A 22,704-nucleotide genomic window follows, 5' to 3' on the forward strand; every position below is an offset into this window, starting at 1 on the left:
ACTATGCCCTTGAAAAGGCTTTTACCAGTATAACTACATATCTGTTAAGGTTTTACTGGTATGGCTATGTCAGCTAGGAGTTTGTTTGGGGTTTTTTTTTCCTATGTTCTTAACCAGCATTGCTATGCGGGGATAACTCTTTAAGTTGACTCAATCTACATATTAGATTTGGTGAATCAAAAGGTGATCAAAAGCCCTTGAGACAGAGATTAAGGAACAACTATTTCCCTTGTTTTCTTTGTTTACCTAATCACTGTTTCTTCCTAGTATCTCTGAAAAAGACTTGGGCATTCAGATCTACAAAATATGTTATTCAAGGATTGAATTTTTACTAAGACATGGAGGAAAGAGCTTCTTTATAAATTAGCTGGGAAGAGAGAAGCAAAATCTTTGATATAAAAAACATTGTGTTAACCTGTGTTAAAAGGCCTATCAGTGCATGGCCTTGGCTACTATGGGCACATTTACATGTGCTCCAGGGGTGGGGGGGGTGCTTTAATTAGAGAGCTGCTCTAATTAAAGCACTGCAGCATCTTGTGTATCAGCATACCTGCACTTCAAAATGGTAGTGAGGGCACTTGAACTAAAGGTTGTTCAATGAGCTTTAGTACAAGCACCCCCGCTGCTATTTTGAAGTTCAGGGATGCTGATACACAAGATGTGGGAGGCTGCTGAAGCACAGTAATTACTACACTCCAGCAAATTTGATTAATCAAGTCTGCTCCAAAGTGCTGTAATTACAGCGCATCAGAGCAGCCTCTGCACTTGTGTACAGGCACCCTGCACTTCTAAATCCAGAGACACAAGTTCAGTTCTTGACCCAGAGGCTGTTCCTACTCTGTGGAAGGGCAGGGCTGGAGAATGGTAGCTGTAGTACATTTTGACTTGGAGCAAATGCATTTCTAATTCCTTTCTGGATAACCAAATACAAGAACTGTTTGGTTCAGAAGAAGCACCCTATCCAGATTCTCGTTCAACAGATTATCACCTCATAGGGGTTCTTAATCCAGTGCTGTAGAAGGAAGTGCAGTTGTATCCTGTTTGATGTATGGTTTGCAGCCTCCCTATTGGGAATGGAAAGGGGACACTGGAAAAGCATGTAGCATTCTACCTTAGATTATCAGATGTAATTGAAGAGGCTTAGGTTGTGAAATAAACTAGGAGAGATTCTACAAGGCCTGTTTGAATGAACTGTGCTCTGCTTGAACCAATGTGCTGAGCAAGATATTATTTCTGTAGACTTTCCTCTCTACTTTATTGACCCTCCTGAACTTGTTCTTGCAGCTGACTCCAATTATTTCAGACCCAGAGTATCTGCTGGACCAGCACATCCTGATCAGCATTAAGTCATCAGACAGTGATGAATCGTATGGTAAGTGCATAGCTCTAAAGCTGTGTATGAGTCAAATGCTACTTAGATTTTCCAAGTCACTGGAAGAGTGGGAGAGAACAGCAGTAATTATTACAGACTGAAGGTGTTATGATGCTCTGTAGTCTGATTTAGAGCTTAATGTGTATTAAAGTACATACAGGTCGTGGGCAATGTTATGTATGAATGATGATTAAAAGACTGCACTGTAGACATCATCTCTGTTAGCTTTACCATCCCTAAAAAGACAGTGAATTAAAGGCAATATGCTCAGCTAAGTTTATAGCAAAGTTATCTAGCTATTATATGGGTTTATCCAGATCCTCTAACTACTGCTCCTCTTGCTTATTCCATATTTGATGTTTAACATGAAACATTCTCCCTGTCTGAGAGAAACACAGTGTCTGTGCTATTGGCTTTCACATTCTGATCGGTTGAAGTTCACAGTCCTGTCATTAGGAGAGATTCTCTCTCAGAGCCCAGATAATCCATAGGAGAAGCAGAAACTTTTCTCACCAATAACAGAAGCTCAGACAGCCAAAGTTACAAGTGTCCCATACAAAGAGGGAGTGGATGACACCCCCCAACCAAGTTCCTGTGATGTTTTACAGTCCCTCCTGGGATTCAACTCCAAGTTTCCCTTTCCAGTCACATTTGTCCTGCTTATGCAGAGGTAACCAATGACTGAAGAGAGAGAGAGTGAGAGAGAAATTACAAAAGTCATCTCGCATCCAGACTCCCTTCCTGTTCTCTAGGTGAAGGCTGCATTGCCCTGCGAAGAGAAGCTACAGAATCACTAGTTCCCTTCCATACTGTGCTTACCCACCATGGGGAGAAAACAGGGGTCTTCCAAGGTGAAGTCAAGTTACAGACATCTCAAGGAAAACAGAGAGAGAAACTATATGGTAAGACATTGGGTTTGGAGGTGGTCACTCTACGTAACTGCAGTCTGATCAGCTGGGGTCTCGTACAATTCCTGAAAAGAACTGAAGCTTATCTTACCAGTAGTTTCAATTCTAGATAGCCACTATCTTTTGATGGTGGCTGCTGGATCCAGTGATGAGCAATGACCCCTACAGCCTACCTGAGCTCTTCCTGAAAGACACAGCAGTCACATTCAGGTTTTTTCTGTTATCCTCTTAAGTGAATTAACAGATAGAGAGAGCCCTCTGTCTGTCACTAACAGAGGCTCTGTTGAGTTCTGTTACCATGTTTCCATTTGTAATGCCTCTATATAGCAGGGCAACAGATTTGTCTCTGATCCAGTCACCTGCAGTTATATTGAAAGGGCACTAAAGGCTCTTGAACTGCAGTTGCTCAGCTACAGGAAAATGAGATTTGTTTTCTATCTTGCATCATATTGTTCCCTCAGTCCCTGGGCAGCATGTTTCAAAGCACAAATGTTAACAATTGTTTTCCATGATGATTAAAAATCCCACTTTGCTTATGTATGTCTCTGTACCACAGCTCAGCTGGGCACCTGCCATGTCCAGCATGTAGCTATCCAGTCTCTATAAGAGTGCATGGGGAAGTATTAAATTGTGTTTGTATCTAAGATGGTAGGAATGTTTTACCATTACTCTCAATTCAGAAGCAACTAACACCATGATGGCGTTTGTGCTTTGAAATCATACTGAAAAGGCCAGCATCGCTGGGAACATTTATTATGATGCACCTCAACCCTTTATGTTATTTGATAGCAGAGTGTGCAGGCCAGTCCATTTAGGGTCATGAACAAGCTAGTAGAAGGTGAACTACAGCATGAACTTACAGCACGTGTGCTACACTATAATCATTGCCCATGAGTACGTTCTTTAAAAACCAAAGGCCTGCCTGTCCCAAACAGTCCATCAGGGTAGTGTGGCTGAGGCATGCCGATTTCTGTAGCCAGAGGCACACTCAGAAGTGATGTTACTAGCATCACATTTGGCCATCTCTGAATCCTGAGCCTGAATGATCAGGTGCCAGCTTATAGCTGGGTTAACTGGGGGCAGCCTTTGGCATGAGCCAAGAGCAGGGTTCAAATGTATACCTCTAGCAAGACTTTAACTGCTCTGTTACCATACCCCAGAATGCACAACTTTATGCTGCATTAAACATGAAGTAGGTTATTCTACAGGGAAAGCAGGGGACCTACATTTATGGGGGGGTGGGGAGCATGCACATGGGGACTTATGGTAGAGCAGGTCACATGCTGTAAGTGAACACCCAAGCTTACCACCTAGTAAGTTTTTCACATGTCCCTGGCAATAGAAAATAGATGCTGCTGAGCCTTCACCATACTGTAATATTCCTGCTTCTGTTTCACATTTTGAGCACTCCCTCTAGATAGGATCTGTAAGTCAGGCCCTCTAGCAACTCTCTAGCATCATTTTTCTTGTTGTCAAGTCTTTAGTGACCAATGTTAACATAAGCCTTCTCTGCCAACATTAGCTTTGTGCCGAAATGTGTATGTAAGGAATCTTCTTAAGTCCTCTGGAATTATTACTGTTAACAAGATTATGCAGTGTGTTCAGGATCAGGGCCTTTGTCTTTCCTTTGTCTAGGAAGCATGATGTGCACCAATGGCATAACAATCAGAACAATCGCAGCTACACTGTTAACACTTAGAAGGGTGTGTCCTAACCATCATACCTGGATGGGCTATTAGCTGTCGTTGTAACCATGATGGTCCAGGGAAAAAGTAAGAAGAGAGATTTGTTTAGTGGTATCTTTTGCTGGACCAGCTTTGTAGCTGGGAGAGATGTTAGACAAGCTTTCAGGCACAAAATACCCTTGCCATATCAGTGCATTGGTATTTTGATAGGCAGATGCATGCAGAGAGCTATTGGCATTAACAGAGAAGCGCAAGCCCCCCAGTGTGATGTAAGCTAAAGCCATGACGCACATAAGTGCACTTTCATACATTGTCTTTTCCTCCAGACTTTGTGAAGATTGAACGTGATGAGACCATCGGGCAGAAGCCAAAGGGTGCCGGCAGCCTGGATCCCACCAAAGACTGGGACCAAACTAACAGGTAAAGGACCAGTGAGTGAGACCTCACAGATGCAGTCTGATGCTGAGCATGGGTATGGATCTTTCTGACAGTTGTAGGCACAATTCAAGTACCTGTGGTAAGGACTGAAAAGCTGATTCTTTGCACACATTTCAGTTATTGGCTGGCCTGATTTTGCCAGTAACCGCCATAGTGGTGTGGTCACTGTCTCCCCAAATAAAGGAACAGAATGGCAGTGTGCCTCTGTGCTGAGGCAGGATCAACTGTCACATGTTTCAGCAAATGAGTGCACTGATGGAGACATGCTCCTGGCATTCGCATATGCCCCTCTTCTAAAAAGGGCTCTTTTTCCTCTCAACAGAAAATCCAAATCTACTCACTTGATGGCCAAAGAAGCAGCAGCTGTTGCTCGCTTTTGGGGAAGTGCTTCCACTTTGCCAGATACACAGAGCAAGGAAGACATGTTACGGTAACTGCTACTTTACCTCCACCAGATGGGGAGGCAAGCTGAGGTTTGACTGCCTGCATTTCCCATCCCAGAGACCCACAGGGTCCTCCCATTTGTCCAGAGGAAGGACAGCTTGTTGCTCCAGGTTCTATATTTTATAGGGCCATTTTTTTATCAAGGCAGCCTGCAGTTTTCACCTCCCAGTCCATGGAGACTTGCCCTAGAGACCTGATTTTGGTGCCCTGATTACAGCAGCATGTTACTAGCCCATACACTGCTGTTATTTGCCTATTAATGCTGCTGGAGCCACCAGCTGTGTGATAGGAGCCAAAAGCCTTTGCAAGGGTTTCTGGGCTCTAAGTTGCTGCAGCCTAAAGGAGGTGAGGTGCCTGCTACTACCACAGAAAACTACTGGTGAGGTACAGGATGGCCCTGATGTAGCACCCCTCTCCATAGTGGAACAGCCAGCACGACCCTCTATTTATTTTCTCCTCAAAATGAAAAAGGGGCCTGCTGTGGTTGAACAAAACCAGCCTTTGTGTGTTAGACTCTTTTCCTTAGTAGCTGTCTGGTCATGGGAGCTTATGGTGGGGGAGAGGCAAGTGGGGTGGTGTGTTATTTCTGCATACATTATTCTCTCAGCACCCTTTCTTTCCTGCAGTTCCACCCTGACAGACATCAATAATCCCAACTATATGGGGATGGTGTCCTTCTCCCAGCAACAGTCTGCACCCAGCCAGCTTAAGCAGACTTCTTCATCAGACCAGCCTCCTGCCCTGTGGAACTATGAGCAGCAGCCCAAAGAGAATGCCTCTGCAGTGGGACAAAAGGAGTCCTCTTCTACACCTCCCTCCCAGTCACCCCTCTCTCCAAAAGCACCCGTTCTGTCTACAACAAGCCGGAGTTCTGCTTCCAGGAGTCAAGAGCATCTGTGAGTCTTTGCCTCTGGCATTGGTGCTGTTCTGGTGTCCACCCCCACATTCCCACTCCAATATAGTCACCTTTTTGTTATTTCTGCTGTGGGGTTGAATTAGTTCATATTTGCCCTTTGCCTTTAGAAACAGGAGGAGAGTGAGGGTCACCAGTGGTGACCTCCCCCACTCAGGAACTCCTCAGTGCTGGCAACTGAGTGTGGCAACTCCTCCATCCTATACCAAAGCAAAAAGTGAAAGCTGAGTGTGTGCATGTGCATAAGATTAACTCCTTCCCAACTCTGATGTTGGGAGACAGGAAAGAGGCCTGTACAACTGCCTCTTGCAGTTCTTCCCTCTGGCAGGAATGAAAGCTCCTTTGCACGTTTGCCTGCCATGATTTTAACTACACTTCTGCTTGCAACACTCCTGACATTTCAGCTCATTACAGAACTGAGCACTCCTGTACCCCAGGGGCACCAAGTTTTGTTGTAGAATTCAAATCTGACTGTCATGTATATCCCTTATGTACCAGACCCTTCCATGAACTGATTAGGTTACTCCACACTGGTTCTGGTATGCACTTTCTGTCTTCATTCTATTTTTTCGATCATTGTGATGGTTACTTGCTGTGTGTGTCATTATCATGATATCATTTCCTGGTAAACATGTTTGCCACTATGAAAATAAGAGCAAGCTTGAGCCACTCTTCCAGCAGTGCCTCCTCTTAGCACGTGTCCTGCTAGTTCTTGTTTCTGCTGTCTCCAGTGCCCTGTTCCCACTATGCTGAATTCCCATTCAAACCCTGGGAGGTTTATTCAAAAGATCCCTTCAATGTTTGCCATTCATCTCCCATTTAGATGAATGGGAGATTAATGTTCAATTACATTATAGCTGGTCTGTGATCATTCAAGTGCTTGGTTGACTGCTGTGTAAAAGCTTCAACAGTTTAGGTTCATTCACATAAGGACCCAGAAAACCCAAACGGAGTCCCATTCTACAGCAGTTCTCTCATTTGGCCATGAGGTTTCCATTATTTTTAATCCAACAGTTTGCAAAGCACTGTGAGCACAAAGCTTTTTTCTTGCTCTACATTACATGGTTATTAGCCAAGCACTCTGCTATTGGATTAATCCAAGGAGTTTTACTGCTACTCCTGAGCTATGGTAACCAGAGGAGATTGGTCTGGTTGTGATGTTGGTGTACTGTGCTGAGAGTTTTGAATGCTGATGGTTTGGAGATCCAGTCCAGTCCTCTCAGCCAGAAATGAAGAAACCAGTTAACATTCTCAGATTTGTGTTTCACAAAACCACTGCAGAACTCTGAACAGTTTGCTCAGCGGCTCCTCTCTGTTATAAGAGAAGCCTGCTTTGTCAACAGAGAGTTTGCACAGTACCATGTTTTTATGCTCTCAGGCCAATAAAGATTAGACAGAAGTAGAACCCTACGCAATTCTGTTTCCTCCCCATTAGTTTAATGGTTATTCTTCTATCTCTGCATAGTCACAGTTTGACTCCCTCATGCTCATTTTATCTCACTTTCTAAAGTCAGTCAATGTCACCTCTTACTAACACCTCTCCTTTCCATGTTGCCTTGATGGCTGTAGGCCAGCTGAAGTGGGGAAAATCATGGCAGAATCTTTGCTTCAAGAGGAAGGGCAGCAGAAGCCAGAGATGTTTGACAACCCACTCTATGGCTCCATGAGCTGCAAGGGGAAGGTGATGTCAAAGAAGGAGCCCTCGAGGAAGGAGCACGCTGCCACCTCAGATCCGAGCTTCCTTCTCACAAAGTCACAAGAGACTGAGAGCAGCAAGTCTTCCAGCAAGCAGCAGTCCCCACCTTTCTTGGTTCCCACGTCGAGATTCCGCTCCTACACCTGTTCTGGTCAGTCTGAGGAAAAGACTATGAATGAAAAGGTTCAGGGCAAGCAAAAGTCTGCTGTATCTTTAGAAAACCCAGCACCACTTAAGAAACCAGTCAAGCCATCAAGGTCTGAAATAGGGCCAAGCAATCAGGGACAAGTCAACAAACCTCCTCTTCCCACGAAGAGCCGAGCAGTACTGGACATGCAGAACATCAAGGGCCGAGACTACAGGGACAGTTTAGAGCTCCCTCACACAGGAAAGCATCGAACTGAAGAGGGGCCAGTCAGCAGGACAAGCACACCGGTATGTTTCTTCTGGGGCTTAGAGGAATGGGGGGAACACTGTACTACTTTCACACACCATTAAACTTTCTTTCAAACTGGGCAAAAAGAAGGGGAAAAAAACTCAGATACCCAGTGCCTTTTTAACTCAAATTGCTTCATTTCTGTGAAGATCAAAATTTGGCCCAGATGACTAGAATCCAGCATAGTTCAATCATAAGTTTACTTTAGCATGGTTAATGAAAATGCAATGGAAGTAGTTATCAGTCGAATATACTTCCTGGTTTAGGCAGTGTTGTCTTATAAATAGAAGCGGCAGTACATAAGCTGGTGTCTCCTCTTGTTTCTGCAGTGAATACAGCATGGCAGATGGCATCCTGGGAGGATTCCTAACAGGAAGAAGTATGAAGATTACCCTTTGTTCACATTAATATCCTCTGGTCTGGAGTTGAGAGGCCTGGGGCTTTTTATTTTTGAGAGTGTCTCTCTCTTTATTATTATAAAAGTCTTCTAGCTGAGATATTTCACGTAAGTTATTCAGTTCAAGAGGCAGGGCAATAACAAATGCAAGGTGATGAGTCTAACAGTTAGTCTTTTGTAAACATCTCTTTGGTACTTCTGTTCAGAGGCAGTAGGTTCAAGACATATATTAGTAATAATTTGGAGAAGAGGAAGGTACGCTTACAAAGACTAAAACATGGGCTGGGTGCATCTAAAGGGTTCTCTGCACACACAAGCGATGATCTTTATCTTGAATTACAACATTCAAGAGTGATAATTATGAAACAGAGAGACTTTTGAAAGCGGTACAACTCCAGAGCATTTCAAACTTTGGGGAGGGTGGGGACACCAGCTGAACAGCACACATTGACAAGCACATGTACAGTATATGAGGATTTGTCCCTTGGCACTGTAGCTGTTGGCTCTAGCAACCAGTGCTATTATTCCACGGTGAAAACCTCATGGGAAAGGGTGAAATGGCAGAACTGCATATAGAAATGAAAGAGCATTATATAGGGCCCATATGGAGTCTGTATGCTATAACTGCCTGAAGGGAAATTTGTCACTCTAGCCATTTCTTATGGCATTCCCTTGCTTTGAAGGACATTTGGCTGGTTGTTTTGTAGCATAATTATTAGATTCATGCTGACCTTACTTTACTTTTGTTCATTAACTGAGAATGGATGATGTTAACATAACTGTAATTTCTGTATCCATGTTAGGTATTAATGCAGTGGGTTACACAGAGGCTATGCCTATTTCTGACTTAATCCTTGCTACTGTTTCCATGTTCATTATCAAGAAATAAAAACTAGACCCAGTTCTAGTCATTTGTTATTGAAAATTCAGAATTTCTACCTCCAGATTACTGACTGAGTCAGTGAATGAAAACAATCACTTGCTTAGAGGCATTTTGTCTGAGAACCACCAAAGACGGAATGAACCAGGAAGCCCTGGGAAAGGAACATCTTGGAGGATTTGCAGCTGGTGGCTTGTCCTCATCTCTCCTATATGCTCCCAGGAAGCATGTACATTAGGATAGCTAGAGCCACTACTTCCATACCCTGTGATAATGTAGTTGAGCTGGTGTGCCTAGGATTCAAGCTTTAATCCACCTTTGTGATTAACAGGTTTTATGGCTTTTATAAAAGTACTTGCACTCTGTTTGTAGTTGGCAAGCAGAATTATCAACTGTCTATGCATGAAAGACAGGTACTAATTATCCTGGTGTAGACAAGGCTTAGCACAGGCTTGTGAGCATGGATGGAGAAAAACAATCTATACAGTCATAGAGAAGTAGGGCTGGAAGGGACCTCCAACTCATCTAGTCCAGCTCCCTGCTTGAGGCAGGATCATCGCTATCTAAACCACCCTTACAACCATAATCTAAACTCTACATAAGACTACCCTCAACCCTGACACAACATAGACCTAACACCCTAACCTGCCACTACTAAAGCAGAGGAAAAAATGTCCTATTTCTATAAAATTTTGTCAATATATGCCCAAAATGTCTGGGGAAGAGGGCCACACCCTTCACTACAGACAAAGGCAAAACCCCCCACAGTCCATACCAATCTGACCATGAGGTGAAATTCCTTCCTGGCCCCAAATGTGGTGATCAGTTTGACCCTGAGTGGAAGGGCAAGACCCTCTAGCCAGGAACTTTTGGCTGTGCTCCTACCAGGAGAATTTGTCCACCCCAGCTGAAGTCCACAGCCTCAGCTGTAGCCAGCCACCAGTGCGTCTGCAGGGGCTTAAAAACACCCTGGCAAATATTGCAGAAAAAAGGGAAGAGGGGCAGGAGCAACCAGCAAAGCCCAGAAGCATGGGAAATACCCATGGTAGAAGATAGGCATAGCTACACCTAGATCATCTCCAACCTGGTGGCTGTCCAACCTCCTCTTGAACGCCTCCAGTCATGAAGAATCCACAACTTCCCTAGGCAGTCTTTTCCACTGCCTCATTATTCTTGCAGTGAAGAAGTTTTTTTCAGATATTCAATCTAAATTGACTTTGCTGCGACTTCAAGCCATTGGTTTACATCCTCCTCTCTGCAGCAAAAGAGAAAAGGTGCTTTTCCTTTTCTTTATGGCAGCCCTACAAATATTTGAAGACCTCTATTATGACCTCCAACTCATCTAGTCCAGCTCCCTGCTTGAGGCAGGATCATCGCTATCTAAACCACCCTTACAACCATAATCTAAACTCTACATAAGACTACCCTCAACCCTGACACAACATAGACCTAACACCCTAACCTGCCACTACTAAAGCAGAGGAAAAAATGTCCTATTTCTATAAAATTTTGTCAATATATGCCCAAAATGTCTGGGGAAGAGGGCCACACCCTTCACTACAGACAAAGGCAAAACCCCCCACAGTCCATACCAATCTGACCATGAGGTGAAATTCCTTCCTGGCCCCAAATGTGGTGATCAGTTTGACCCTGAGTGGAAGGGCAAGACCCTCTAGCCAGGAACTTTTGGCTGTGCTCCTACCAGGAGAATTTGTCCACCCCAGCTGAAGTCCACAGCCTCAGCTGTAGCCAGCCACCAGTGCGTCTGCAGGGGCTTAAAAACACCCTGGCAAATATTGCAGAAAAAAGGGAAGAGGGGCAGGAGCAACCAGCAAAGCCCAGAAGCATGGGAAATACCCATGGTAGAAGATAGGCATAGCTACACCTAGATCATCTCCAACCTGGTGGCTGTCCAACCTCCTCTTGAACGCCTCCAGTCATGAAGAATCCACAACTTCCCTAGGCAGTCTTTTCCACTGCCTCATTATTCTTGCAGTGAAGAAGTTTTTTTCAGATATTCAATCTAAATTGACTTTGCTGCGACTTCAAGCCATTGGTTTACATCCTCCTCTCTGCAGCAAAAGAGAAAAGGTGCTTTTCCTTTTCTTTATGGCAGCCCTACAAATATTTGAAGACCTCTATTATGTTACCTCTTAAAGCAATTTTTCTATAAGCTGAACATGCCTAGCTTCTTCAGCCTCTCCTCATATGACTTGCCTGCCAAGCCCTTGATCATCATTGTTCTCTGCCTCTAGACTCTCTCTATGTTCTCCACACACTTTTTAAAATGTGGAGCCCAGAACTGCACACCATGCTCCAGATGAGGCCTAACCAGTGTTAGAGTAGAGAGGCACTGTCACTTCCTGTGTCTTGTACCTAATGCTTCTATTGATGCAGCCCAAAACTACATTCACCTGTTGTACAGCTTCATCACACCGCAGATTCATATCAAGTCTGCATACACCCTTTTCACCCAGAACATTTTTTTATTAAGGAGTCTGTGTTCTCATTACATCATTACAAAAGCACCTGCTCCCCTAAATCTACAAAGCAGAACAGAATCCCAGAAGGGTTTTGGGCCCAGATACCTTAATTTCCTCCTTGTTTATTGGACAGGATGTTTCCTGAAGAATCCTAGAACTTTGCTGGTGGATTCAATAAGAAAGGTGTTATTGGCCCTAAGGAAAGTATAGCTTCTCCATTTCAGACTCCAGGAAAACTGGTTCATTTCCTCCTCCTGGCCCAGCTGCTAAGTTTACCCTACTTGAACTGGTGATTTTATTGTCTAACATGAAGAGTGAAAATGGTTCCCACGGAAAACCAAGGAGTATCCATGCATGTGTGGGGGTGGAAGCTTCTGCTAGATAGTTTACGAAAAGCTTTTACCAACTGATAACAAGCCATGAGCCAGACAAAACTTGTACTCAGTGCCAGTCACTCTCCAAGCAGTAAAAAGAAATTCGCTTCAAGTAGTTAGGAAAATGAAATGCTGATATACATCAAAGCTAGCTTCTATAGACAGAGGTATCCTTACAATCGGGAGCACAGCAACAATTTGGCCCAAGTCTGCAGGCAAGGAGGCTTTGATGACATTTAGACTTATGAGGATCGTGATAAAGACAAAGGATACAATGTATAATATGAAGACAGTGCGCAGGTATGCGTAACACATTTCACAATGTGGGCAGGGGCATATGATTCTTAATTCACGAAAGTCACAAACCAGTTTCAGCAATAATGTAATAAAAAGCTGGAAAAGGGAGTGGAGCGGTACAGAGATAACATACGACACTAAACAGGGCCTTTGCTCATTGTTTGATGGGGTCCTGAATCTTAAGATCACTAGCGCTTACTATTAGTTATTTGTGCCCATCATAGAGGAAGCTGACAGAGGAGAGAGTGGACCCAGGCAAAAGAGTTCACAGAGGATGTTCTGTGCAGATGGTCAGTGAATAAGGTGACACAAGCATTACTGATGAAGTGGACAACAGGTATTTAGGCTGCCATCCATCTGATCAGAGGAGCTAAGCCATAGGCAGCTAAGGTAATAGTTATACAAAGCCACGTGACTGACAACAAACTGTGTTGCTTGATATTATGGGAAAGAGGAACAGTTTGACTAAGAGAAGATCTACAGAGCTGCATCTGTACGGGCTAAAAAAAACCTTAACATCAGAGAGAACAGAGCAGATAATGCTGTGGTAACATGGGTATGCATGTGGTGGCTAGGCAGAATCAAGGACAGATCTGAGAAGCGGCAGAAGAAGCAAGAACATTAGCATTTGAACCTGGCCTGAATGTGAGGTGTTTCCACTGACCTCCATGTTATAGAAAGGATGATGGTCCATGGTAGTAGAGAAAAAGAAGAGAGGGGAAGAGGAGGTCAAGAGTTCTGTTTTAGCCTTTTAGGGCCAGATTTGATTAAATGGGAGCTGCAGAGTTGTGTGAACCTTCCTAAAATTGGGAGGAGAGGAAGATCTAGAAAACCTGCTGAAGAGACAGCTAGAGAAGTATGAAGGAACCAAGAGAGGACAGTGCCCAAATACCAAGACAGAACAATATGTCAAGTGAGAAAGAGCAAGCAAGTGTCAAAGGCAGACAAGAGAATGGAAGGCAGGTGCTGGTATTTGCTGAGGAGCTGGAAGCCTTAGAGAAAGTGTGTACAGTTTCAGTAAGGTTGCCAAAAGCCAGATTGCATGGGATCAAGGACAGATGGGAAGAACTCCAGACAAGGGCTGTGAGCTGCTTGTTAAATGTGTTTGAAAGTAAAGGGAAGTGGGGAGTTGAGATAGTAACTGGAATCACTCCAATCAGGAAACAGACAAATGGAATCAAAAGGCAGCTTTGAGTATAAGGAAATAGGGAGCCACGTTTATACTGAGAGATGAATGAGCAAGAGGTAGAAAATGAGCAGGAGGGGTCAGGAGAGGAATAAAGGGAAAAGGAGGGAAGAATAAAATTCATGGCAGAACTTGGTAGTACTAATCTCTTAGAAAGTTATTAAGATTCTTTGTAGGGAGGAGGGATACTTAGGGTAGGAAAGGGAAGGGGCTTGGAGCTGCTGAAGGTGTACAATCAGTACTAGAAAGCTTGCAGGGCACTGGTGGCATTAATGGAGAAGGCAGGTCTAGTCCATGGGAACACATGAAGATAACCCTCTACTGTGCTCCACACCTACACATACCATCCTAACAGGTCACACTCTTCACTGTTGGAAACAGGAGTCTTGCACCAGTCTGTATTGGCCCAGTAGCACTGGGTATGATAAGAAGTGATCTGGATTCTGGTAAAGACAGGGTTTTGTATTGATGAAAAAAATATGCCCATGCTGCTTCTATAGGTAGAAGTAGATAGGACTAACCTACAACCTGATCTGGACTGGAAGGTCATTCTTCCAAGGAAGCATATTGCCAAAAGGAGAGGGAAGATCCTGAACAAGGATGAAAATCCCCTTCAGGATTCAGTGACTCTTGGAATTAGATAAGAAACATCACTGAGACTCTGAAGGGAGTCCTACCACCCTCCTCCTCCTTGGCTGGAAGGATGGCAGCTGCTGTGTAGCTTTGTGTGGGCGAGAGAATGTTAAAACCAGAGGAAATAGATTTTAAGGGATCTGTAGGAGAGGCAGTGTTAGGCTTAGATAAATAGCAGGGACAGATGACCAGTGAGGAGAAGTTCCTGGCACAAAAAGAAACCTCTCCTCTGGATGTTCCATAGTACCTTTCTTTATGAGAGGATAAGAGCTCTCCAAGGCACAGCCTGGATGCACTAACTGGAAATCTTTCCAAGGGTTCAAATTGAATAGGTATGAATGTATCACATACGTGTGTACTGTGGTGATTCTTTTTCAGGGCTCCTTTCCCCATTTTGCCTTGGACCCTGAAGATATGTCCCCCACTGCCATCCTTCTGCATGGGACATGGCTCCATTTAGAAGTCTGCGAAAGCTGCCCATTTCCTAGGGTGGTTAGTGTTGACTAACATAAGATCCATCCATCTGGGGTCCAAACATGCTGCTTTTCTCACATTCTCCTGTTATTCTAATGATTTTTTCCATTGATTTTTATACATATTGTGAGAAAAGAGAGCAAATTGTTGAGGAAATTACTGATTTTCCAGAGATATTATTGCCTCACCTTAACCTGCCAATTTTCCTTGTTTTCTAAGTCCTTAAAATAGCCACATTCTTAGTGTGCTAATCTCCATGGAGATCCAGCTGTCAGAAATACTTAAAGTTTCAAGCTACAATATATATGATATTGTGAAATACAGTGGCTGTTTAAAACCCAGATGCTTGTTCAAGATTAAAGTCTGTAACACAAACTTACCTGTTCACCCTAAAGTACAACCAGAGTCATCAGGTACAAAAAAGATTTGCAGCAACCTGTAGTGTTTCTCTTGGGTAACAGCGGTGCCCTACAAAAATGTCTGGAAAAGTTGAATCTAGGAAAGTAAAAGAAAACAAAGAAGTCTTAGTGACTATAAAAAGGCAGGAGAACAACTTCTGCATACCAACCACGCTGGTTAGACTCTCAGTCTCCTTGTTGCAAGTGCAGTTCTTGACTCTGCCACTGCTTGATTATATGACCATAAGCAAATCATCTTGCGTTTGTGCTTTACTGTGTCTTTAAAATGGAAGGTCAATGCCTCCCTTTCTAATATACTTTGAGATGTTTGTCTGAAAGAAGGCTCATTCTGAAGGCTTGGAGATTGTGGCAGGTAAGATGCACGTGCAAAATGTTGAAAACTAAGAATGTCTAACTAGCCAAGAGTCTTGGCTGGAGTCTAACTAGCCAAGGGTCCTGCAGATCTTTTTCTAACAAACGGCTGAAGAGGCTGTAAATAGACATCTTATTTGAGGCACAGCCATTTAGACAGGTAGCCCTTCTAAGCTGCACTGTTGCTTCCCTGCCAGTAGGGGAGAGCATACAACCTTGTTCTTGGAATGACCAGCAATTAACTTGAATGAGCCACAATAAATTTACAGACTTAGGAAGGATTGTCCCAGGGGGAAAAAATACTGTTAGCACATTTTGACCTCATATATTTCATAGGTACTTGATGTGGGACAATGGGTATGAAAATCAGTAGAAGAGAGGGAGGAAGAAAAAGCATTCTTCCAGGAGATATGCAAAGTCTGTTTACACCTCAGTTTAAAGAATCAGCAGGTACAAAATGGTGGACTGTTGCATTTGGATGGCTTAAGTCCAAGTGAAGATGCCTCCTGATTTGGAGTAATAGTGCAATAGTAACAATGTGGTGCTATATTGTCTGCCAGTTGTTCTGCATAGAATTGTTACAGCAAGAGTGAGATATTTAATAAGGAAAGGTACAGCTTTGATGCAGACTATGCAGAGCTGAAGAATGGAGTGGGACTGGAATAGTATCTAATTACACCAGCCATTTACATCTGCAGTCCAAATGATGGTGCTATCCTTGTTCATTTCTGCCAACAATTTTATGGGGCACATGTTACATGAATGCCAGAGAATCTAGATGGATGCTTAACATGCCAGATTTCTCTAGTGTTGAAAGAGGTGCTAGCCGCAGAGGCACAAGATGTTCTTTTCTATATATGTAAGCAACTATCAAATTATTATTCATGCCAGTTGTTCAGCCCATGAAAAAAATCTCATTACCCATTTCCTCTGTTGTATTCATGCCTTCATTTCCCCTAAGGTTGTTAACAGAATCTTTTTAGAACTGGTTATATTAAGACAGCTCATAACATTCCACTGTACTCAAACTTCTCCATGGCTAGAGATGTTTTTGACATACTGTTGTTTGCTATACTTTCCATGAAATATAATGTGTTAAAACAGATTGCTAGGAATACTGGACACAGAACTGCTGTGAACATTTGCTCTCAGTTTATTACCATGACCTATTTTATAAATATTATTTACAATTCATACTTGCACCAGCTCTGAAAGACGGAAAACTAAAGCTGCAAGTGCGACAATGCAAAAATCCATTCACCTACGCAGAAGTATCTGTTGGTTTACAATGTGATGTGTGTGAATCTGCTCTTAATTACAACTGTGGGTTTTTTCCTTCTCAGTTTTGCTTAATTTGATTTCAGCTACTAGAGATGAACAAAAGAAAGTTTTACCCAAAGAAGCTCAATTGTTACAATCAAAAGAACATGCTATATGGGAGGGCTTAAGCTGTATTCTGTTTGATAAAGAAAAACTAATGGGTACAGTGTCAGCAATACAAGAGTACTTGCAAGATACATGTTGAGAATTGTAGTCTGAACTCTATTGTCAATAACTGCCAGCTGAAGACCTGACCTGGATGGTGCACATGGAATGGACAAATTCAGTACAATTATGAAAATTTATTCTCATTATGGTACTTTGCTAAGAGTGTTTCTTATTTCGACTAGTGAGATAAGGGATGGGTCAGAGTTCAAATCAACATAATCTGTAACAGACCAATGAGAGATGGGAAATAGTTATGAAGGAGAGGAAATTTCATTTGAGGAGAACACAGAGGTAGAAAAAGATATGGATTGAAAATGGACATGTATGTAGATAAAAAAACCCTGGTCCTTGGAGTCACAGTGACAAGTAGAACAACCTGACACTCTCCCTCAACCTCATGCTCCTGGCTAGCTCTGGCCATGGGCTGCAGTGCCTATCTTGATAGGCAGAAGCTGCTGGGGTGCCTGCCTAGAAAGCCTTAGCCCAGTGGTTTTGAACCTTTTTTCATTTGCAGACCCCTTTGGAAATTTCAAACAGAGGTGTGGACCCCTTTGGATTGTAAGTGTGGGTATTCACATACTTTTGATTGATCATAGTAATCTTTCATGGACCCCTTAGACACAGTCTGCAGACCCCCAGGCATCTGCAGCCCACAGGTTGAAAACCACTGCCTTAGTGTCTTCCAGAGCAGGAACATGGAAAGAAGGAATATGAGGCAAAAGGAGTTCTGTAATGGTGCTAGGCTCTTTCATTTCCTCTTGGCCAACTGTACCAGGCTGTCTGGGAAGCCCACCAGTCACTACTGCCAAGCTGTATACAACTCCACGCCCTTCCCCTGCTTTGACTGAAGGCAGGGTATGTTGGATGTGAGCTGAAGTCTGTTACAGTATATGCAAATGTATATGGATGCCAATTAGTTCATGAATTAGCAGGCGTAAAATGTCACCAGGTGCTGCCCAAGACTTGGCAGCTAGGACAGGGGTAGTATTGACAATATTATTTCTGTCTTCCCCACTTCCAAGCCTCTCTTTACGCTCCCTCTCTCGGTGGCACAGTGAGGCACCTGCTTTTTCTAGCTCTCCTGTGTCAACCACCAGAAAGCACCTCATGCTCCTGCAGCCACCGCTGCATCCTCCACCCAATTAGCCAGCCTCTACCTAAAGCCAGTACTGGGCCTTGTGCCATAAAGGACATATGCCCTAGCCACACATCCCTGTTATTGCCCCACATCAGGAAGGGGGTAAACCCAAAAGTAAAAAATGGAACAAAGCTCTCTGAGAGACCAGCAAAACAGCAGCATTTGTGCCAGGGAGAAGGGATTAGGTCTGGCCTCCATTCTGGAAGAAGTCACCAGATTGTTTTGTATGCCAAAGGTTAAACTTAAGTTTTGGCGTTTTTTTAAACTACAGTTGAGCCCCAAATGCTATTAGCTGACTGTAGCCTCTCCCGCTTCCATTTTTTACATTCACCCTGATCTCCAGCAGAGTTATCAAGTGTATTTTGGGCTCTGGTTCTGGCTATGGATCTGTAGGAGTTTGGCTTGGCAGCCTCCTACCAGCTGACAAGTGAAGGCCTAAATAAAGCATTTTTCAGTCAGCACAGCAATTCCTGACTGCCACATCAGGGTCAAGTTCTGAAGGAGCAAAACAGGAAGGCAAGCCAAAAGAGATATTACCTGTACCCGACTGGCAACTGTTAATGCCCTCCAAATGGGCCCTCTGCCCCTTTAATACCAAAGTATTCTCAAATGAGGAAGGCAACAGGTTGACACCTCCACTCTGTGCCCTGTATGCAAGAATGAGAACAGGCTATACCCCTTGCTTTAGTCCAGATCAGCTGCCCTGTTTTCAGCCACCATTAGACCTTATTCTATGTTACACTAAGGGCCCCAGCTCAGGCAGTGTCCTCTGCGGGGCTTTGGTTGATGCTTCCCCATTTCATGCCAACAGAGAATGGATAAAGGGAGGGGTTTGAAAACCTGGCTTCCCTTTACCCCACTGCAACTTGCACCTGTACAACTTTAATTCAGCCGGTGCAAATAAGGATGTCATCACTATGCACTTTCAGAATTAGACTCACACTTATCTGTAAGTGCAAAAAGAGCCCCTGAATGACAGTAGATTTTCCTCTTGTCCGAAACTCCAGTCTCCATGTTAAACAGCTTCCCAAGGGCAGCATGAGGCAAGTTGTGGGACAGGAGCCAATAGGAAAAGCAACTTAATCACAGAGTAATGTTTTGGTCTAGTCCTGCATCTGGTTCAGTGGAAATCTTAGCACCAGAGAAACCAGGGACAGTTCTCTCCACCAGGAAACAAGAGCTTGTTGCACCATGTTAGTGTGAAAAGAAGTTAGGAGATCACAACAGGGCCATCTCACTTCAGCATGTGCAAGAGAGAAGGCGAGTTCACAGCCAAGAGATGCACCTGGGCGACATGCAATGTTCAATTCTTTTCTGTCACTGTTTTACATCATTATCTTCTCCTTCCCAGAGCTGAAATGCCCTGTTACTCCCCTCACATCAGTACCACTTCCCCAGAGCTTACCTTCCCAGGGTTTGACAACCCTGCTGGAAAGGTCAAGATGAAGTGTGCCATCTGGAGAGGACTCAGAAACGCTACAGAGTCGTGAAACAAAGCAGCCATAGGATGCCATGGTTACAACAAGGCACCTGCAGAAAGACAACTGACTCTGAAAGGCAAGAGAGAAGGAGGGAATGTTTTCAGCAGCTTCTTTGTGCTGGAATCCCAAAGCATCCCAGCACGTTATAATGCTTCTAAAATCCTTTCTGTTAATGAGGGAGCTGAGGTTTGCCAAGCTGTAAAAAAAGGTAACCATTATACTCCTGGATCTGTCCCAGGATCCAGCAACAGCAGGCACAGCCTGCAGTTTCTGAGGAAGGTGAAGCCTGTACAAGTGTATAGTGCAGTATGCCAGTTCTTCTGGCTACCAGGGCTCAGCTTATACCCCAAAGCATAAGGTGGTCACCCTTCCCCCATCTGGCACAGTTTTCAGTGCTGGTGTAGCATACACAATTATTCAAGCTTTTTAAGTCACCTGTCATGTGTGACTTTTCCCATGGCTATAGGTGCTGCAGGCTGACATGATACTGTTAGGGCCTGCCTTTAGATATCTAGTCTTCTTTATTTGCCTGTTAGAATATAAATGTAACCCTGCTTATGTTATAGGTGCTCTGTCATAGTTATGTTCTATTATGGAAACTTTTTTTATTCCGTCTCTGCATATCCTCATTAGCATGCATATTTGGAGGTGTGGGGGCTATTTGTACTTGTGGTGGATAATGCCTGCAAATGTAAAAGGCCAGGTAGATCAGACCTTTGTTTCATAGTTTCTAGGGTCAGAAGGGACCTGAACAGATCATCAAATCTGCCCCCCTGCCCTGGGCAGGAACGAGTGCTGGGATCATAATACCCCAGCCAGATATCTATCCAACCTCCTCTTGAAGACCCCGAAGGTAGGGGAGAGCACCACCTCCACTGGGAGCCCATTCCAGAGCCTGGCAGCCCTAACCGTAAAGTAATGTCTCCTGATATCAAGCCTGAACCTTCTTTCTAACAATTTGTGGCCATTATTCCTTGTTAGCCCAGGTGGTGCCTGGGGGAACAGAACCTCACCTATTTTCTGCCGGTTCCCCCTGGTGAGTTTATAGATGGCCACCAGATCCCCTCTCAGTCTTCTCTTGTTTCGTTCCCTTCCAAAGGTGAGTTTATAGGCTCACAAATTTTGAAAAAGAAAAGTTGAGCAAAGACTCTGAGTGATCAGCACTTACTCTGAGCTGTGCAGAAATCTACAATGGAGTGGCCCTCAGTTCCAGAAGGGAAAATAGGTGCATAAGGAACAGCAAGACTCTGGAAAGGAGTTAGTCCTTAGATGGCATTATAGGTCATCAAATCCTCAAAGGGAAAATGCTTGTGAGCAGAAGTCTCTGGTTCAGCTGGATACAGCAGATTCAGGTAGAAACCTATTAACTGCTGATTCTTAAGGAGGTGAAATCTCTGAGCCTGCTATTTGGTGTGTAAGTAAAGTAAAGAAAATGCTAAGTGGTGATGACTGCTAGGAACAGAGTGGCAGCGAGCACCAATCCCCAGCAGCAAATAACCCCTGAGGGAGAAGAAGCATTCCCCAGTGGCAGAGCAGATGTGAACTCCAGTACAGGTATCCCTACTCAGTACTTTCCACTTTGGCTGGCACAGGTGGTAAAGCCCCAAATGGCAGTCCTGGATGAGTCTCCCTTCCCAACAGACTGGCCTATGTAGTAGCGCCCCGGCTTGGTTTGGCAGTGATAGAGAGAGACTGTTAACTGTTTGGGGTTTCAGTTAATATTTAATAAATCAAGGTGGGGTTTAGGGTTGTGTTTATCCTCACTCCCCTTTAATAAACCCTGTTATAGTTGAATATTGCTTGCCAGTGGAGAGGTTTGTTCACTTTGCAGCACCTGTAAGAATTTGTTTTCCCAGGCTTTCTGGGTGGGTGCTTGAGTCAAAATAGAAAGTTTGTGTAAAAACCCCTACAATTGAACCTGGCCCTTGTTTCTGCTGTCCAGTGCCTGACAGAAGGGTTACATAAGCAATTGAACCCAGGGACTGCTGTCATTTGGGATACAATTGTGTGTTTAAGAAGGACACCATACCCAGGGGGTACTTGAGGGGGTAGGTGTGTGTCAGAAAGGTACAATCCTTACCTAGAGCAGAGAAGGATGCACTGAGAGCAGCCTCTTTCAGACCAATGTGGGCAATGGATTGCTATAGATTGGGTATTACTACTCTGTCTCTTTATAGACCTGTTTGCGGTGATGTGTACCACATGGTGCAGAGAGGAAGTAACCCTTCCATATTCCTGAGCACAGGGACTGTGATTGGCTCTAATACAGAGGATATCATGTCCAGGAGGCTCCTTGCAGCCTTTGCCCCCTCCCACCATGAGTCTCTCAAAGGTCCAGATACAATCTAGGCTGGGCTGAACCCTCTGAAAGCACCTGACAAAGAGTAACAAGCACTGTGTTAGCATTGAGCTCATCCATGTCTGCATACTATCTTGCAGTCCTTGTGCAAGATCCTCATCCTTTGAAACCCCTGCCACCTAGCACGGCCTCCCTGTACAGGGGTGACACGTAGGAGGTGTATGCGGGTACACAGGCACCCCCTGCACGTGGCGGTGCACCCCCTGCAAAAATGCGCTGCTGACACTGTTGGTGGCGCCTGAGGGCAGTTGCTGCTTGCCACCCCGCTGCCAGCGGTCCACGATTGCCCCTGGCTGCCGCCGCCACTGGCCACTCACCACCCCCCCCCCTGCCCCCAAAAGTGGCAGGGACCTCAGCAGGAGCTCCCCACTCACTGCTGGCAGGCTCGCCCACTGCTGCCGGCGCAGCTGTGTCCCCCCAGCCGCTGGGGCACATGTTATTCATGTCCCTGTAACTCTCTCCATGTCAGACCTGGGGAAAGGGACTCAACCACCCAGGCAGCCCCTTCAAGACTAATGTTCCTATGAATGAGATATTTCCTCCCTCATCTGTTTAAAATGGACATGTCAGTAATGAATCCAAATTTTGCCTTTAAAACTAAGATTCATTTTCTTTATTAAGAGTGAAAAATAGAAACACCTCACACTCAGCCAACCAAAACTAATAGCATGTATTCTCTGAATACAGCATGAATTTCATGACAGTATGCATGAGAGGCAAGTATTTTTGTGGTATATTTGCCTGAACCAACTTTAAACTAGGCTTTAAACTAGGCTCGTTGGGGGGAGGGGATGATGAGGGCGGGGGAAGCCGTGGACCACCAAACCATGGGGCACCCACAAGGACAGCCCA

The 22,704-nt window shown here is 44.3% G+C and overlaps 1 protein-coding gene and 1 long non-coding RNA gene across 5 annotated transcripts in view; one reads left to right on the forward strand and one right to left on the reverse strand.

Moving 5' to 3' along the window:
- Nucleotides 1-9,185, forward strand: part of INPP5D (inositol polyphosphate-5-phosphatase D) — a 91,704-nt gene extending 82,519 nt beyond the window's left edge. For all 4 annotated transcript variants that reach the window (XM_014522253.2, XM_014522261.1, XM_014522265.1 and 1 more), the window contains 7 exons: nt 1,285-1,372; nt 2,125-2,274; nt 4,292-4,385; nt 4,726-4,833; nt 5,474-5,743; nt 7,330-7,891; nt 8,222-9,185. In XM_014522253.2, the coding sequence (XP_014377739.1) occupies nt 1,285-1,372; nt 2,125-2,274; nt 4,292-4,385; nt 4,726-4,833; nt 5,474-5,743; nt 7,330-7,891; nt 8,222-8,224 (1,275 nt within the window). In that variant the 3' untranslated portion in view covers nt 8,225-9,185. The remainder of the gene's footprint in view (nt 1-1,284; nt 1,373-2,124; nt 2,275-4,291; nt 4,386-4,725; nt 4,834-5,473; nt 5,744-7,329; nt 7,892-8,221) is intronic.
- The window catches only part of LOC106722468, a 31,085-nt gene continuing 16,393 nt past the window's right edge, over nt 8,013-22,704 (reverse strand). Inside the window, exons 2-3 of the long non-coding RNA XR_001358442.2 lie at nt 14,997-15,111; nt 8,013-8,258 (exon numbers count right to left, since the gene is read on the reverse strand). This is a non-coding gene — a long non-coding RNA (uncharacterized LOC106722468). The remainder of the gene's footprint in view (nt 8,259-14,996; nt 15,112-22,704) is intronic.

Source organism: Alligator sinensis, unplaced genomic scaffold, assembly GCF_000455745.1.
Source record: "Alligator sinensis unplaced genomic scaffold, ASM45574v1 scaffold237_1, whole genome shotgun sequence".
NCBI classification, from domain to species: Eukaryota; Metazoa; Chordata; order Crocodylia; family Alligatoridae; genus Alligator; species Alligator sinensis.